The sequence below is a fragment of the Dermochelys coriacea genome, chromosome 6, assembly GCF_009764565.3.
Source record: "Dermochelys coriacea isolate rDerCor1 chromosome 6, rDerCor1.pri.v4, whole genome shotgun sequence".
NCBI classification, from domain to species: domain Eukaryota; kingdom Metazoa; phylum Chordata; order Testudines; family Dermochelyidae; genus Dermochelys; species Dermochelys coriacea.
Window position 1 is genome coordinate 9,830,879 of NC_050073.1, and position 18,293 is coordinate 9,849,171.

The 18,293-nt window shown below is 51.0% G+C and overlaps 1 protein-coding gene across 1 annotated transcript; it reads right to left on the reverse strand.

Moving 5' to 3' along the window:
• Positions 1-14,044: 14,044 nt before the first annotated feature.
• LOC119856612 (transcobalamin-1-like) lies at positions 14,045-18,029 on the reverse strand. Its single transcript, XM_038404289.1, has 4 exons — positions 17,912-18,029; positions 15,118-15,280; positions 14,557-14,675; positions 14,045-14,347 (listed from the first exon to the last, which is right to left on the reverse strand). The coding sequence occupies exons 1-4, from the start codon at positions 17,988-17,990 to the stop codon at positions 14,286-14,288; spliced, it is 423 nt and encodes a 140-aa protein (XP_038260217.1). The 5' UTR covers positions 17,991-18,029; the 3' UTR covers positions 14,045-14,285.
• Between the last annotated feature and the right edge of the window lie 264 nt (positions 18,030-18,293).

Consider the following 18,293-nt stretch of genomic DNA (forward strand, 5'->3'; position numbering starts at 1 on the left):
AGAGAGCTGAAAGCCCTTTCAACTTATTTCAACCTTTCCAGTGGTCACTAGGGCTGAAATCATTACTAAGCTGATGATGTAAGGGGCTGAACCTTAGATGTTTGGGGAGGGTCTTCTGGTGAAAGAAAAAGCACAAGGGGCAGTAGTGGCCACCCACTCCAATCACTAAGAAGTGGATTAGGTGGTGGAACCTTCAAACAGCATCACTCAACCATTCTTCCCCCCCCCCCCCCCCAGGCAGGATGTACATCTGATTGAATGCACTCCTGGAGGCTAGGATTTTCCTGATCTTGGACACCAAACTGTGTGGGGGTGCAGCAAGGGGCAAAGGGACTGGTGTGTTAAGCTGATGTCCACTGGGCCTTCCCATTGCACGGTGGGAACAGGCAGAGGACCAAGATTCTGTGGGGCAAGTGTTTTACTTGACTTTTGAGTCACCATTTTGGTAGTTCCCCCTAATCCCTCTCCACAGAAGCTTTCTCTTATACACAAACTCAGGGCTTGAACCTGGGGAAGTATTGTCTCATGGAGAAGGGTGGTGAATAGGTTTGCCCACATTTCTGGTTGCCAGCTCAAGCTGCTTCTGTTTTGTAATGTAAGCAGAGTCAGGATGAGCTCTACCCTGACATCTGGTGGTGAGTTGTGGAAAAGAACTTCAGAGGCTGATCTCATTTGCATAGCCATACCCACCCCACCTAGATGGTCACTTTGGCTGCTGCAGAAGCCCTAGTTTCTCTGTTATTGGGGCAGGAAGAATAAACTGTTATCCTGATTATGTGAAACAAGGACAGTAGAACTGTACTTGGCCTTTTGTTATGATGGAGGGACTTGCCATCAACTAAGCAGCACTCACTAGGCAAGGATCATGGGTTCCAAAACCCACTGAATTGAGAGAGTTTGGGGTTAGGTATTAATACCTGGTGGTATGGGGTCCTTGGTGAGGGACCTACATGCTGATTACACCTTCTTCTCTCTCCACTGTAGAATATCAGAGCTAGTTTTGATTCTATTAGAAGTCTTGTTACAGGCTGCTGAGCTGAATTCACTTTGGGCCAATGGTGCACCAGCACTGAGGCTCCCCTACTACAAGCTGAAATCACTAAAGAGCTAAAATTACCAAAATCTGAAATGACTGAGTGCTATGTTAAGTGTGTGTGTGTGTGTGTGTGTGTGGTGGGGGGGGGGAGCTGAAGATATATTGCAGAGCAGTTCATGGGACAGCTGGCCAAGCAGTTTGTAGAACAGCTGGAGTGGCTCATGGGACAGCTGGTAGAGCAGAGTGGAGACCCACAGAGAGGCGGGGCAGTCAGCTTCAGACCATGTAAGGTGCCCCTTAATCCTCCCCATTTCCACCCAGGCTGGGAGGTAAAACTCTGCAGATAAACTTTGAAACTCGGGGGCTGCACTGACCAGGGACAGAGACTGCTGGGTTGTTGGACTTTTAGGACTTTGGGTGACTTTTGGGTTGCTGGACTCAAGAACCAAACTGAAAGGACACGGCCCAATTTGCTTGGGGTGGGTTTTTGCTCATGGGTTGTATTATGAATCCTGTTGGTGGTGTTTCCCCAACATAATGCCACATTGTTTCTCTCTGTTATTAAAAGAGTTTTGCTACACTTGGACCCGTACTTGTGAGAGGGGAAGTACTGCCTCTTAGAGGTGCTCATAGGGAGTGGTATATATTTGTCCCAGGGCACTGGGTGGGAGCTCCAGCTGGTTTTCATAGAATATCAGGGTTGGAAGGGACCTCAGGAGGTCATCTAGTCCAACCCCCTGTTCAAAGCAGGACCAATCCCCAACTAAATCATCCCAGCCAGGGCTTTGTCAAGCCTGACCTTAAAAACTTCTAAGGAAGGAGATTCCACCACCTCCCTAGGTAACCCATTCTAGCGTTTCACCACCCTCCTAGTGAAAAAGTTTTTCCTAATATCCAATCAAAACCTCCCTCACTGCAACTTGAGACTATTACTCCTCGTTCTGTCATCTGCTACCACTGAGAACAGTCTAGATCCATCCTCTTTGGAAACCCCTTTCAGGTAGTTGAAAGCAGCTGTCAAATCCCCCCTCATTCTTCCCAGTTCCCTCAGATCCCAGTTCCCTCAGCCTCTCCTCATAAGTCATGTGTTCCAGTCCCCTAATCATTTTTGTTGCCCTCCCCTGGATTCTTTCCAGTTTTTCCACATCCTTCTTGTAGTGTGGGGCCCAAAACTGGACACAGTACTCCAGATGAGGCCTCACCAATGTCGAATAGAGGGGAATGATCACGTCCCTCGATCTGCTGGCAATGCCCCTACTTCTACAGCCCAAAATACCATTGGCCTTCTTGGCAACAACAGCACACTGTTGACTCATATCCAGCTTCTCATCCACTGTAACCCCTAGGTCCTTTTCTGCAGAACTGCTGCCAAGCCATTCGGTCCCTAGTCTGTAGCGGTGCATGGGATTCTTCCTTCCTAAGTGCAGGACTCTGCAAATGTCCTTGTTGAACCTCATCAGATTTCTTTTGGCCGAATCCTCTAATTTGTCTAGAGCCCTCTGTATCCTATCCTACCCTCCAGCATATCTACCTCTCCTCCCAGTTTAGTGTCATCTACAAACTTGCTGAGGGTGCAATCCACAACATCCTCCAGATCATTTATGAAGATATTGAACAAAATCGGCCCCAGGACCGACCCTTGGGGCACTCCACTTGATACCGGCTGCCAACTAGACATGGAGCCATTGATCACTATCTGTTGATCCCAACAATCTAGCCAGCTTTCTAACCACCTTATAGTCCATTCATCCAGCCCATACTTCTTTAACTTGCTGGCAAGAATACTGTGGGAGACCGTGTCAAAAGCTTTGCTAAAGTCAAGGAATAACACGTACACTGCTTTCCCCTCATCCACAGAGCCAGTTATCTTGTCATAGAAGGCAATTAGATTAGTCAGGCATGACTTGCCCTTGGTGAATCCATGCTGACTGTTCCTGTTCACTTTCCTCTCCTCTAAGTGCGTCAGAATTGATTCCTTTAGGACCTGTTCCATGATTTTTCCAGGGACTGAGGTGAGGCTGTCTGGCCTGTAGTTCCCAGGATCCTCCTTCTTTCCTTTTTTAAAGATGGGCACTACATTAGCCTTTTTCCGGTCGTCCGGGACTTCCCCCAATCGCCATGAGTTTTCAAAGATAATGGCCAATGGTTCTGCAATCACATTCGCCAACTCCTTTAGCACTCTCGGATGCAGCGCATCTGGCCCCATGGACTTGTGCTCGACCAGCTTTTCTAAATAGTCCCGAACCACTTCTTTCTCCACGGAGGGCTGGTCACCTCCTCCCCATTCTGTGCTGCCCAGTGCAGCAGTCTGGGAGCTGACCTTGTTCGTGAAGACGGAGGCAAAAAAAAAATCATTGAATAAATTAGCTTTTTCCACACCTTCTGTCACTGTTACCTTCCTCATTCAGTAAGGGGCCCAAACTTTCCTTGACTTTCTTCTTGTTCCTAACATACCTGAAGAAACCCTTTTTGTTACTCTTAACATCTCTTTCTAGCTGCAACTCCAGGTGTGATTGGGCCTTCTTGATTTCACTCCTGCATGCCCGAGCAATATTTTTATACTCTTCTCTGGTCATTTGTCCAATCTTCCACTTCTTGTAAGCTTCTTTTTTGTATTTAAAATCAGCAAGAATTTCACTGTTAAGCTAAGCTGGTCGCCTGCCATATTTACTATTCTTTCTACACATCAGGATGGTGTGTCCCTGTAACCTCAATAAGGATTCTTGAAAATACAGCCATCTCTCCTGGACTCCTTTCCCCCTCACGTTATTCTCCCAGGGGATCCTGCCCATCATTTCCCTGAGGGAGTCAATGTCTGCTTTTCTGAAGTCCCAGGGTCCATATTCTGCTGCTCTTCTTTCTTCCCTGTGTCAGGATCCTGAACTTGATTTCTCATGGTCACTGCCTCCCAGGTTCCCATCCGCTTTTGCTTCCCCTACTAATTTTTGCATTGTGTTATTGGAATGGAACCCCTAGATACTGAACACCCACCCTTGTTGCTGCCAACTCTGACAGGCAGAAGGGTTACAGTAATGTTAAGAGGAACCCTGGCCCTTGTGGCTGCTGGCATCACCTGGCAGAAAGGTTCCACATGGCACTGAGAGTGTAAACTCCTCTATTCTTCTCTGGTTTGGCAGTGAATACCCTGAGCCGTAGAGTGCAGGAAATTGTGATTATAAACATTCTCATGCCTGCAGGAATTGGGGATGTCTAACCCCACCTCCTAGTGAGTGGAGTGGGGAGCAATTAAATGCAGGTATAAGCCTGGCTCAGCATTCCTTCTTTCTACCCCCTCCATGTTAGCCTGGCCTAACATCAGGTCCCTCATGACGGCACTGAGAGCATTAAAGCTCTCCAAAGGCAAAGCCTGTGAGCAGTAGAGGAAACAGGGTTGTCTGAACTGTGCATTCCCAAAAGAATTCCAAGCTTCGCTTCATGCTACCACTACTTCAGCTCTGCTGGAGACTTATGAGAAACAACTGTTCTGGTCTGGAATTTCATTAATTTGTAACATGGCATGGGTGGGAGTGGGGAGGTTGTCTTTCATATGTGACTAAACTAGAATTGGGTTTGACCCCTGGTTGGGTCATTCACTGCTCTGTGCCTCAGTTTCCCCATGCAATAAGACACTCTGAAGAGGAAGGATTATTGATGCCCTGCAGGGGTCCCATCATTCTCTGGGTTATCTTCCTCCCCCTGTCACTCCTGAAGTCACACCACAAAGGAGAAGGGTACGTGGCACAGGGTCATTTGACTCACCACAGCCCTTGCATAGCCTCCTCGGAATTGATCAAAACTCTCCTGGAAAATGGGGTTTTGTTAACAATTTTTGTGGGGGAAATTGTAACTTTTGGCAACTTCCAAACAAGCTTATGGTGAAATGGATTTTTTTTTTTTTGCTTTCCAAAACCTAAAGCAAATAATTCAGATTATTTTGGAGGAGGGTGTGACACTCTGTACCTCAGGGGAATACCCTGCACCCCCATGTTCATCCTTATAATATGATTGTGTGATATCCAATGCAAAGTTTGTCATGTCAAGTGTCTTCAGAAGGCTCATGATGCATTGAGCATTGTTGTTATAGTAATGTTTTAGGTTGTAATTTCATGGGTATATAGTTATGAGGTTGAAAATGTGTCCTTATGGCTTAAAACAAGCTCATCAGGATATGTATGGGACAAACCCAGCCCAGCCTCACAGGAACAAAGGATGGTGGCCTGGGCAACAACAAAGGATCTGTTGGACTCTTGAGTGAGTCACCCACTTCCCTTGGTCAGTTTGGGACTACAATGAGGTAATGCTCACCCCTGATAAAGCATCATAGACTCTTGCTGGTGCTCCCTCCGTCTCCAGTCAGCCCCTGGCTGTGCTGGGATCTGGACTATAAAACCTGGTATTTAGCAGTTCTGCCCACCTCCCCTGGATTGCCTCACCCTGCTGCTTTTCCATAGGAGACATTGAGCAATGTCCAACACTATGGGCAGATCTGTGCCCCAGAGACCGGCACAGACAGAGATGGCCGGGGCTGTCCTCCCTCCCCACGGCCTCTGGGTGCTGCGAGGAGCCAACTGGCACCACAGATTGGGGAAAATTCCATCTGTCATAATTCTCACCCCCTCCCCCTGCTGAATTGGTGTGACTGGCCCTGGGCATGTCTTGCTGGATGGCGGTTGGACTGCAAGGCTGGCTAACAACTACACCCCACTAAAGTGGTATACCAGTGTAATGGAGAGGGAATTTGAGCTTGTTGATTTTATTCCTTCCTGGTTTCCTAGGTCATTGGGTATAGGTGGTCCTGGCAATAGGTTGGGATTGAGGGGCATCAGCAAAGCTGTGGGTGGGTGGGAGACGGGGGAGCCCAGGGCTGGGATAGCGGTGGGGAGGTAGGTTAGGATTGGCTGGCAGTGGCACAGCTCTCTCGGGGGAGTGTAGGGCTAGGATAGCAGATGGCTGCAGGTTGGGATTGAGGGGCCTTGGCAGAGCTGTGGGGGAGGCCAGGGCTGGGGGGACAGGACTGTGGGTTGGGATTGAGGGTCATCACCAGAGCTGTGTGTGGCAGGAGTCCCAGGGATGGGATAGCCAGGGTCTAGGGTCAGGTTTGAGGGGCATCGGCAGAGTTGGGTGGGGGCTCAGAATGTCAATAGAGTGGGTGGTTCTGTGGTCCAGAACTTCATTGAATTCAGCTAAAGCTGGGGCTGCCCAGCACCTCTGAATAGCAGGGCCCAGGAGTCTCAAATTAGGCACCCAAAACTAGTGGATGCTTGAAAAATTAGCCTTCAACTGCTCTGTGCCTCAGTTTCCCATCAGTAAAATGGAGGTGATCATCCCTTCCTCACTCAAAGTGTGGTGGGGAGAGTTAATTCATCCATCTGTGCATAGCACTCTGAGATCCTTGTGTAGCTCACAGAGCTAGCTTCAAGGTATTTTATGTAGCATTACCGTAAGAAAGCTACAGGCCTACGCCCTGTGAAATATTTAGCTTAAGTAGTTAGCAGGAGGCTTTGAGGTCTACGAGTCTTAGTATAAGTGAGTTACCTGACAGTGGTCCTGAGTTACTGGGGAACTGGGAATATTAAGTTTTGGGGATTTTTGTAACAGGGACTTGGGTGGCTGGACAGTTTAGTGGTTAGATCGCCTGGCTCTACGCCCTGTGCCAGGCTGAGTAGTCTCAGTCTTTAAGGCCAGGGAGGGGTAGGGGGACCTGGGCCTCCCTCTCCAGTGGGTCCCAGCCCAGGGCCCTGTACATGTCAACCCCTGAACAAGGCAGTGGTGTCCTCCCAGTGGGGAGTCAGAATCCACTGCTCTGGGCTACTTCCTACAGTCCGTTCAGTTTGGGGTGTGGGTCCAATCGACCAAGCAGCTTGTTTCCTGCAGGATTCCCTCTGGGGTCCAGGTGGTGCCTTGCTGTGGTCCCAGACTCCTTTGGTTGGGGGCAGTCCCAAGATGGTGAGGGGACAGTGTCTCCTCCTAACAATGTCTCTGGGGTCTGCTCAGTCAGTTACCTCCAGTGCTGAAGGTTCCTTCACAGTCCCCCTTACTGAGGCGATGCAGGGGAACGGGGACGTGGAGTCATGTGTCCCCGCAGATTTCTGCCTTCCATTTAGGAGCTGGTGGATTGAAAGCTGGTGAGAGCTACCCAGCCCACTCGGGCCCCTGGCTCTGTGCTGTGGGAGCCGGAGTGGTGGCTGGCCCCCTGATGCCGGCCCCTGCCCACGGAGCCTGACTGCCATGAGAGGATCCTCATGGTGCTCACTCACTGCTGTCCTGGTGCTCCTGGCTCTGCTGCAGCTCCTCAGCCCAAAGATGATGCGTGGGGCAGTCTCTTTCCCCCACACTATCCAGAATCACACATCATCTCTGCCCCCTTTGCTGGGGAACCAGTCCTTACTTCCAGATGGCTGCCCTGGCTGGTGCTCCATCCATTCAGGCCAAGAGACAGCTAGTTCCTGCCTCTTTGCCAGTAGTCAGCTCTGAACTGAGCGAGGCTCCTTTCTTTTCTCCTCCCTCTAGGCCTGGCATTGGCTGCAGGTATAGCAAGTGGGGCTAGCTGGGTCCAAAGTCTTTCTTTAACTCATGCTGTGCTGGCTGGCAGTTTTTCTGCTTCATTGCACCAGATAACTTCAGGAACTACGAACGAATACTAGCTTTCGGATATTTTAGGATAGGAACATCTGCAAAAGTACAACCATACATTTGCCTTGGCAACGCATTGACATATATGATAATAAGTTGAGATCATTAATATACTCTTCTATAGGATTAGGACACCCCAACATTGTTAGGGTGAGGAAGTTAGTTATGGACAAAGGAGGCCAGGTGTTTATATAACTATTCATGGCAGTCACCAGGCTGCATAATAGGCCAAACTGCCATGTAAGCTTTGAGATCTTGCCCATTGAACTTGTTTGATGTGCCAGAGACAGGGTTGTAGGACCCTTGTGGAACACCATCTGTTTCCCACCACTAGGTCTCTATGAGAAAGGAGTGAGTATATGTAAGGGATGGTGCCGGACACAGTCTTCATTTCACATTATTGCTACATTCTCTTTTGGGTTGGAACATTTGTGTTTTTACTAATTATGCTAACAACAGAACGTAAAGCTTTGCTTTGCTCGCAGTGTAAACGCTGTTCATGCCGGCGTGCGTGGCCAGACACTAAACTTCATTCTGTTTTGCCTGATTCTGTGATGAGGACCTTTTAAATCTCAGAATTTTAATCAGTGACTAATTGGGAATTCTTAAAATTCAATATATAATCAGTAACCACTCAACAAATCAGGCTACAGAGTGGCACCTGAACATGGATCCTGAGGAGCGCGCAGGAGTGTCCTCCCCTTACCTGTGGCTTAGACTCTAGGGCAGGTGAGACTCACCTTTAGGTAAACTGGAGTTAGAATTGTTCTCTGCCTACCACTTTTTCCCAGGCACTGAATCTGCCTGTCATGATGCTTCCTTTCTCTGTTCTGCTTTTCTCTTTTGGTGCTGTGTAGTTTGTGATGGTGGTATTCCTTTTGCTCTCTTGCTTGGCTAATTTCACAGTGAGTGGAATAACAGTGTTCCTGTTAACTAGTCAATTTGTTGTTTTGAATCTTGCAAGAAGCGGGGCGGGGGGAGGGGATGTCATGCTGTTTGAAGTTTATACACATGTTAAGGGGGCTTTGTAAGTTGTGTTGTGAAACTAAGTTCAAGGTACCTAAAGTTGAAAAAGCAGCAGGATCAGGGTGTGGGGACCCATGCTTTGAGGTGGTGGGGGAGCTGATTTTATTTTAGTCACCAATAGGGCACAGTAATTTAGGATTTGTCCAGATCTGTAAGTAGACTGGCAAGAGTTCAGCACCTGTCCCGATCTGTGAGTAAACTGGCAAAGTTTAGTAAACATCCTGACAGGAGCAAGGCCCTGCAGCTGAGCCAACTCGGTATGCCTGTCTGTAGGCCTAGCTTGAAATAAGTAACTTGCCACATTTCTTAATGGGGCGTGATTTCTTAGTCTGGTCTACACTACGAGTTTAGGTTGGATTTAGCAGCGTTAAATCTAATTAACCCTGCACCCGTCCAAACAACGAAGCAATTTTTTCGACACAAAGGGCTCTTAAAACCAAATTCTGTACTCCTCCCCAACGAGAGGATCAGCACTGAAATCTACATTGCTGTTTCGAATTAGGGTTAGTTTGGATGCACTTCGAAGGTATTGGCCTCTGGGAGCTATCCCACAGTGCAGCATTGTGACTGCTCTGGACAGCACTCTGAACTCAGATGCACTGGTAAGGTGTATAGGAAAAGCCACAGGAACTTTTAAATCTCATTTCCTGTTTGGCCAGGCGAGCTCATCAGCACCGGTGACCATGCAGTCCCAGAATCAAAAAAAAGCTCCAGCATGGACCGAACGGGAGGTACTGGATCTGATCGCTGTATGGGGAGAGGAATCCATGCTATCAGAACTACGTTCCAAATGACAAAATGCCAAAACATTTCAAAAAATCTCCGAGGCCATGAGGGACAGAGGCTACAGCAGGGATGCAACACAGTGCCGCGTGAAACTTAAGGAGCTCAGACAAGCATATCAGAAAACCAAAGAATCAAACGGACGCTCCGGGACAGAGCCCCAGACATGCTGCTTCAACTTTGAGCTGCATGCAATTCTGGGGGGGGCCGCCACCACTACCCCACCCCTGTCCATGGACTCCGATGATGGGGTACTCTCCGCCATGCCTGAGGATTTTGTGGATGGGGAAGATGATGAAGAAGACGACGAGCTTGGGGAGAGCACACAGCACACCATTCTCCCCGACAGCCAGGATCTTTTTATCACTCTGACTGAAATACCCTCCCAACCCAACGAAGCTGGAGAAGGGACCTCTGGTGATTGTACCTTTTTAAAATATAATACCTGTTATAAAAGCAAGTGTTTTTTAATGATTAAGTAGCCCTGAGGACTTGGAATGCATTTGTGGCCAGTACAGCTACTGGAAAAGTCTGTTAACGTTTCTGGGGATGGAGCAGAAATCCTCCAGGGACATTTCCACAAAGCTCTCCTAGAGGTACTCTAAAAGCCTTTGCAGAAGGTTTCTGGGGAGAGCAGCCTTATTCTATCCTCCATGGTAGGACACTTTACCACGCCATGCTAGTAGCAAGTAATCTGGTATCATTGCATGACAAAGCCTGGCAGCCTATGGTCCCAGTGTTTGCTGACATTCAAGCAACATCTGTTCTTTATCTCTCTGTGTTATCCTCAGGAGAGTGATATTGTTCTTGGTAACCTGGTTGAAATAGGGGAATTTAATTAAGGGGACATTCAGAGGTGCCCGTTCCTACTGGGCTGTTTGCCTGTGGCTGAAAAGAAATCCTCCCTGCAGTTAGCCATGCGGTGGGGGTGGGCGGGGGCATTGGTGCTGAGCTGTTCACGTTTGGCTAGCAGGAATCTTCCCTGATACCAGCCAGGCGGTGGGGGGAGGGGTAAAGCGATCAAACCAGAGAATTGGATGCTCCCTGCTCCTAGAGAAAGCCAGCCCCCACCTGTGCCCGCTCAAAAACGTCATTCGAGTCACAGCCGTGATCTTCAATTACCCTACTTGTCAGTGTACAACCACAGCCGCCCTTCAGGGGCTGAGGCGGGGACACCAGCTGGCTGCTAAGCATGCCATGGAGTTCCATCGCTTGGTAGAGGATACCGAATGGCATGAGGCCATGGGGCATTATCATTTCTGCTTCAGCCTTAATGAAAACATCGAAGATGGGCTGGCACAAGTGGACTACCCACCCATTCTGCATGCCTCGACTGACCTCCACATAAAGATTGGCAACCGTCTGATGGGCCCCCTCAGGGAGTCCACTCGCTCTGGACCCCTGGGGCCTCCGCTCCCAGAGGGAATAATGCAACCCTGTTCTCCAGACCGGAGCGACTCTCAGCCAGCGTAAAACAGGAGGGATTATTGAGCATCTCAACACAGCATAGGAAACGCTCGAGGGCCCTCAGGCCTCGCCTCCCTCAGCATACAGTACATCTAAGTCTTCCCTGCATCCAGGTGGGCTCTGCCTGCCCCCTCTCCGCAGTCCAGAGACCCCACACTTCCCAGCTCGGCATCTGACACCCCCTGTCCCCAAGCCCCGCCTCTGTCCTTTGTCTTCTGTCCAGGTACACAGGGTCACCTGGGCCTCCTCTCCTCTCAGCCTTCCTTTGTTCCCCATCGGCAGGTCAGGTCACCAGGTCCTCTCTCCGCAGCCCATTCTCCTCCCACTGGCCAGAACTGGCTGTGACGTCCGAGCTGGACCTCCTGGTCACCAGGCCACCAATCGCTGGGGTCTCCATTCTCCCGGCCATTGGCCGGGGTCCCAAGTTCCCTCGCTGGTCCCCTGTAACAACAAACTCCCTCTCCCATCACCTCATTAAACCAGTAACACCCAGGGAAACTGAGTCCCACCCCCTCTGCATGCAAACCATTGAAAAGAAAAAAACCAAGGAAATCCCCCGCTTCACCACAGGGGTGACTTGGTAGAATGTGTAACCCAGGTTAATGGGTCTGATGAAAAAGGGAGCCAAGTTTGTTGATGGGTAGATGAGAGATGGGGAAGAGTGCTCACCTCACCAAGGGGGTTGAGCCTAGTGATTGATTGGGCTAGCCCTGGGGGCTGGAAGACTGACTAAGCCACTCAAAGGGGATGAGAGGAGAACTGCTGTGCCTCCGGGGAGCCTGGGCTCTCCCTGGGTCTGCCTGAGGGGAGTGCTGGCCCTCCCACTGCCGCCTCCCTCTGGCTGGGGTGTTGCCTGTTTTGCCCTGAAAGGTGTTTTCTGAACTACTCTGAGAGAGCGCAACTGGACTCAGAAACTCTGAGGAAGCCCCCTGTGCCATGGAGACTTCATCCACTGAGTAATGCCTGTTGTTGCTGCCGAGAGTTTGGGCCCCTGAATAAATTGGTGCCCTCAGCACCTCACCCCACCCAAGCACCAACAGGCCTGCAATGCCTCATCAAGGTACGTAGGTTCCTTCGTGTTACAGAGCCCACTAGTGCGGAGTAAACCAGACTCGCAAATCCAGGGAAATCCACCCTGCAGGTTGTGTGGTGTTACTGATGTACCCACTCCACATCCATCTTTCCCTTCCCTTGATATGCTGCTTCTATATTTCCCCTGGTAAATAAAGTGTTGGTTGCCGGTTCATGCATTACAGAGGTGTCAGAGTATATGTACAAGGTATCCTGGGGGTACGTGCGAGGTCACGGATGGTTGAAACCACATGGTGGTGGGGTGTGTGTGGGGGTGTGTGTTGGGGGGAGGTTGGCAGAGTTCCTGACTCCCTTAAACAGTCAGGAGGAAGCATCACCACTTAGTAGCTAAGAACCCAGGCTGCTGAAACCCACTGCGGCCAAAGCAGAGGGACACAAGATAATGGTTTCTGTTGATAATTAGCTGCCCATAGGAGTCTGGCAACCTGTAAAACCCCCTTACGGATGCCTTTCAACACTCCCTCCCCTGCTCTGCCTAACTGTGCATTTGTTGCATGCTGATCACTGCGGTGTCTGGATCCCAAGGGGCTGCTGCTTCCCAAAGGTAGGAGGACCTCACCCACAGCTGTGAGGATTTCCCCTGTCCGCTCCGATCCTCCCTGTGTTGTGTTTATAGTGCAGGTGGTGTCCTTGCTTTACTTACCATTGCTCTGCAGCAAAGGGTGGCTGACGGGGAGTTCTGGGCCAGCCTCCATAGGTTTCATTTTAAAAGGCATTCTGTTCATGGGCCTGTTTTGTCTTTTGCTAGGAAAAAGATGCCTTGCCCCACCATTGGCAGTAGGGGGAGCTCTTGAGCTGCAGAAGGCAGAGAGGCAGCTGCCACCAGGTTAAGCATTAAAGCACCAAGACTTTGCAGGCCATCAGGACTATAGTGCTCTATGGGATTGCAAGGCCCTGTGCAGGGTGCACAGAACATTTAATCTCTAGCCCTGGTGCATCCAGTCAAAACAGGCCAGGGTCAAAGGGGCAAGGGGAGGCAGGTGTCAGTCTGAGTGCATTGGAAAAAAAACTTTTCCACTAGAAAGCCTTGACTGGCTCCAAGTCCCATCGCTCTCTCTAGCCCCCTCCCCATAATTCCCCCCCCCCCAATCTCCCTAGGCAGCAATCTCAGAGTGGGTCATGGTGGCAGGAGTGGGGTGCTGGGAGGGGAGGTGCTCACAGAAAGAGCCATCTCCAAAGACACAGCCCACAGCATGGGAGCCTCCTCTAACCCAAGTCCCTGATCCAGGACTCTGATTCCTCTGGGTTCTTTCTGTGGCGGCTTTCTGGGTGGCCTACAGCTCTAGCTCTTTTCCCTGCAGTCCCAGGGCAGTTTCCACACAGACCCAAGAGGAGAACCCCCCAGCGGCACTTGTTGCTGACCAGACTGGTTTTGAATCGGGAAACCTCAGCACTAAAAGCTGGGACCACCACAGCTAGGGCTAAAGGACTATGTCCTCAGGCTGGCACCTGAAGGAAAGTCATCACCCTCCCATTGAGACCAGCCACTGGTAGGGGACTTGGACTCAGCATGACCCAGAGTGGGTGAGACAAGGAGCCCAGGCAGCGCTGCTGCTGGGAATCCAGGCAGAAGGAGGGTTTAGCTGGGCTGTTAAAACCATTAGCATCCCATTCTCCACCAGCAGTGCCCTCCAGCCTACCCTGCTACACCAAAAGCCTTAATGACCTGCCACTAACAATGCTACAGCTAGTGCAACAGCAAGGGAGATTCCAGGCCTTGGGAATGACTACTCAATGGCCCATTGGCCAGGGCCCCAGAGGGCATGGTGACTCCATGTTGAGCCCAGAGCTCCATTGGCCAGGGCCATACATTAAATGGGGTCTTGAGGGTAAGCCCTTAACTATGGTGGAGGTATGTGACTCCACTCTGATGGTGGAGGTATGTGACTCCGCTGTGATGCAGCCCTGCGGCTGTGCTGTGTTTCTAGATGGAGGTTGCCCTCCAGAGGCCCTGTTACCCACATTCCCAGTTTCTGTTTGCCTGGAATAACTCTCACGGCACAGACAGCTGTTGCAGAGGGTTTATTTCAGGAGTGAGGGACAGAGACAGGCAGAGTTTGGGAAACAGTCACAGACATGAATACAACACACACTCATCCCCAAGGGTCCGTCCCACCAAGAGGGAGATACCTGCTCTGGGGGAATGGGTGGGGCTGCTAAACCCTGGCATCCCTCACAGTAGAAAGACCAGGACAAGTTTCGCCTTCATGAGCACCCCTTGTCCTCAGGCTGGCCAGTGCCCTGGAGCTCAGTATTTGGAGAACCTGACCTCCAGCCTCTCCCCATCGGAGATGGCATAGCACCCAGAACCTGGAACATGAGGAGAGGAAAGGGATAGTAAGGGATGCAAATGGGGTCAGTGGCCCCGCAGTGCCGGCCACCCACCTACATGCCAGCCCCTCCCTGGGTCGGTCTGTCTTCTCCTGGTTCTCATCTGCTTTCTCTTTTGCCCCTCACCCCCACCCACAACCCTCCCCCCTCACACTTCCCCCCGCCCCCATTCTCCCCTGCAGTCTCACCTAGTTTCAGCGGGATGTCGTTACTCAGGAGCTGCCAGTAGGTGTGTTGGTGGGTATCAGCCTGCAGTCCCTGCACGGAGGTGATGTATGCGCCCCACACATCCAGTGTGTACATGAAGCTACAGAGAGACAAAGTGAGTCCTGCAGAAGCCCTGGTTACCATTGCTTCATCGCCTCCCCAACCCCCACTCCATAGGCACATGCAACCCAGCCCACTGTGAGACTGAACCCCCATGCCATACGGGTGGGGGATTGAGAAGCAGCCAAGTTGGCCTCTGCGTGAGTTCTGATCTCCCCACCCCAAGGAGACCATGTCCAACTGAGTGATGTGGAGGAACCAGCCTTGATCCCCTGATACTTTAACGTGCCCCCAGCAAACTGCTGGTTCTGGGAGTCATGCGGGGGGGGGTAGCAAGGGCATTTCCCCCCCGTGATCCTAGGGACCCCTTCCAATTTTTTCATCTCGGTTGCCCTAGTAGTGCCATGCTGCCGTCTAGCCTGCTCTCGGCCGGTGCCACTGACACCAGCGATGGGTGCCGGGTTGCCAGGCCGAGCAGGTACCTGAATTTTCTGCAGTCTATCTTCTGGGCGGCCACCATCACATCAAAGAAGAAAGAGCCCTGGCGCACGGTGACAGGGATGGAGTCATTAAAGGATTGGTTCACTCCATCCACAACAGTGTAGGTGACATCAATTTGGGGTTGAAGATGGGTGCGTGGAGCAGCTGTGGGGGTGGAGAGAGGGAGGTTATCTGTGTGGGTAGGAGAGAGGATGAAGACCAGCCACTTATACCTTGGAGGGGGGTGAGTCTCCCACTGCAGGGACTCCTGTAGTCAAGGGGAGATACACAGGAATGGGGTGGAGGTACAGGATTGCAAAGGGAGAAGCAAAGACAGAGAGGATCTGGGTGATGGCCCTATGACCAGGAGGGTAGCTAGGATTGAAGACAGGGCTTCTGGATCTATGACTCTCTACTGCTTGAGCTAAAAGCCAAGGAGCATTAACTTGAGCGCTAGAGGAGATCCATACATCTCTAGGTCATCCAGCCACTAGAAGGAGACACAGGACTATCTATAGAGCTGGCCTGGAATTTTTCAATGAACAACTTTTTCACTGAAAAAGGCCCATTCATTGTCAGAACTGTTCAGGAAGCAGTGCTGGGTTGGAAGAAACTCTCACCTTGAAAAATGTTTTGTTAAAAAAATGTCCATATTGGAAAGCTTTGGTTTTTCAATTGAAGCAACTTTTCATTCAGAAATTTTAGTAAATTTACACAGAAAAAAGGGAGAAAAGTGTGAAGTTGAAACATTTCAAAGTTCTCAAAAGGACACATTTTGATTGACCCAAATTGTGGGTTTGTTTGTTTTTTTAGATTTTCAGTTCATGAACATTTTTGAGATTTTTTTTTTTACTTTTTGGCCTCATGCGGGACAGGAAAATGTTTTTGAAATGTAAACCAGTCTCATGGAACAGGAAAACAATCCTGCCCCACCCTCTGCCAGCCTTGCTGCATGTGCTTCTGTCTACCTTAGGTACTTTAGATAGCCCCATCACCATCCTTAATAACCCCCCAGTGAGGCAGGGCAGTGCTATTAACCACATGGTACAGATGGGACTGAGACACAGAAAGACACAGGGTACATCTACACAAGAAAAAAACAAGTAAACCAAAAGCCTTGTGACAGCAAGTCTCAGAGCCTGGGTCAACTGATCTGGACATGCACTGTGGAGTTAAAAATAGCACTGTAGACATTTCATGCTTGGGCTGGAGCTCGGGCTCTGAGACACAACCTGCTTGCCTGACACACACACCCCGCCTCTGCATCCCTCACTGGCATTCCAGCTATGCAGAGATGCTCTCTACAGGCTGTTTCCACATGGTGAAGGTAGGGCACGGTCTCTGCAGCCCCCCAGGTAGATGGGGTATGACTCCGGCACCTGAGCCAGCCAGCATCTCCAGTGCCCAATGTTGGCATAATCCCATGCTGCAGGTCACCTATGTACTAGCCCAGAGACAGCTGCATCCTTGATCCCTGCCCCCCGGTGCCATGTGTGAAATTTCCCAGGCTGGGTGCAAGAGGCAAGAGACAGGGGAGGCGAGAGGCTGCCATGGCCTGCATGGTAGGGACAATGAGGCTATTATGGTTCGGACGGTGGGTCAGGAAGGGAAACTCCTCCTGAGTCACCAGGAGAACTGGATGTCCCAGCTTCTAGGGAGTCACTGTGTTTGGGCAACATCCACACTGCATGCCGGTGTCAGCAGCTGGGAGGGCAGGTGTAGCTGGTGCCACAGTGACAAGCAGGCTGTGCCCACGCAGTGGTGTGCAGCTACGCGTGTGTGGGGAAGGCTCCAGCAGCTCCGCACTGGTGGAGCCTTTCACTGCTGCAGGGGTCTTTCTTTGTGGTGGGAAAAGGCTCTAGCAGTACTGATGCAGCAGTGCAGTGGGACACTGCACTGCTAAAAATAACAGTGCAAATGGGGAGGCATGGCTAGGGCAAATAAAGAGCCAGGTAGGGTGTGTATGTGGGTACGTACCCAGGCCCCTTTGGGTGTGTCTTTACTGTACGTGCCTAAGCCACAAGCTGGCCACTCACCTGTTCTTGGAATACTGGACATTCCGGTACTTTGGGGAATGGCAGGGGCCTGCCCCTGTCAGCATGACCGTTCATGCAAGGTCCTGCTCTATGCGGGGAGGGCACCATTTTTAAGAACTGGAGGGATAGAGTGGTGTTTCCTATCGGATACTGGACAGAGCAACGTTCGGTTTGGTCCCTGTACAGATCAGGAAAAACCTCTGAAAAAGAGGACTGTCTGGTTTAATATCAGACAAGTGGCCTCCCTACTAAGCCATTCCTCATCAGCTACACTACTATTAATACCTGTGCTAGTGAGGGCTACTCGTGTATGCACTCTACATGCCCCCAAAAGCAGGTAGAGTAGATGCACCTTTAGACTCAACCTGTTTCCTGGGGGGAGGGGGTGTCTCTTTGTATCACTATCACTATGAGCGAAGCTGGTCTGACTCTGAACTCCATCCCCCTGCCCGCCCCTAAAGTGATGCTGGCATCGCTGGGTCTCTCCCATGCTACTGAGCTGGGGCATAGGGAGAGGGGCACTCTATCCTATGGAGCATGCAGGGGGCAGTGTGTTCTGGAAGGAGGAGTCCAGAATTCAGGGTTCACACCCCAGCTGGATCACCAAGTTTCCCCATGCATATGAGAAGCTCTGCAGAGGAAGGATTATTGACATCCTGCAGAGGGCCTATCACTCTCTGGGTTCTTTCCCTTCCCCCTGCCACTCCAGCAGACACACCACAGAGGGGAGGGGTACATGGCACAAGGCCATTTGACTCACCACAGCCCTGGCACACACCCCCAGGGGCGAGGTACAGGAGCAGGAGCCCAGCTAGCATGGTCACCAAAGTCCTCATCATCTCTCCGTCTCCAGTCACGCCCTGGCTAGACTGGGACCTGGTATTTATCAGCGGGAAGGAGGTGGGGACACTAGGGTGCCCTGCCTTCTTCCCCTGGCTTGCCTCACCCTGCTGTTTCCCCAGAGCAGATGGGAGACATTAAGCAATGCCCAGCAGCATGGGCAGGTCTGTGCCCCAGACACCAGCACAAAGATGTCTGGGGCTGTCCGACCACTACTCCCTCCCCATGGCCTCTGGGTGCTGCGAGGAGCCAACTGCACCAGAGACCTAGATGGAATTCTCCTTGTCACAATCCGTACTCCC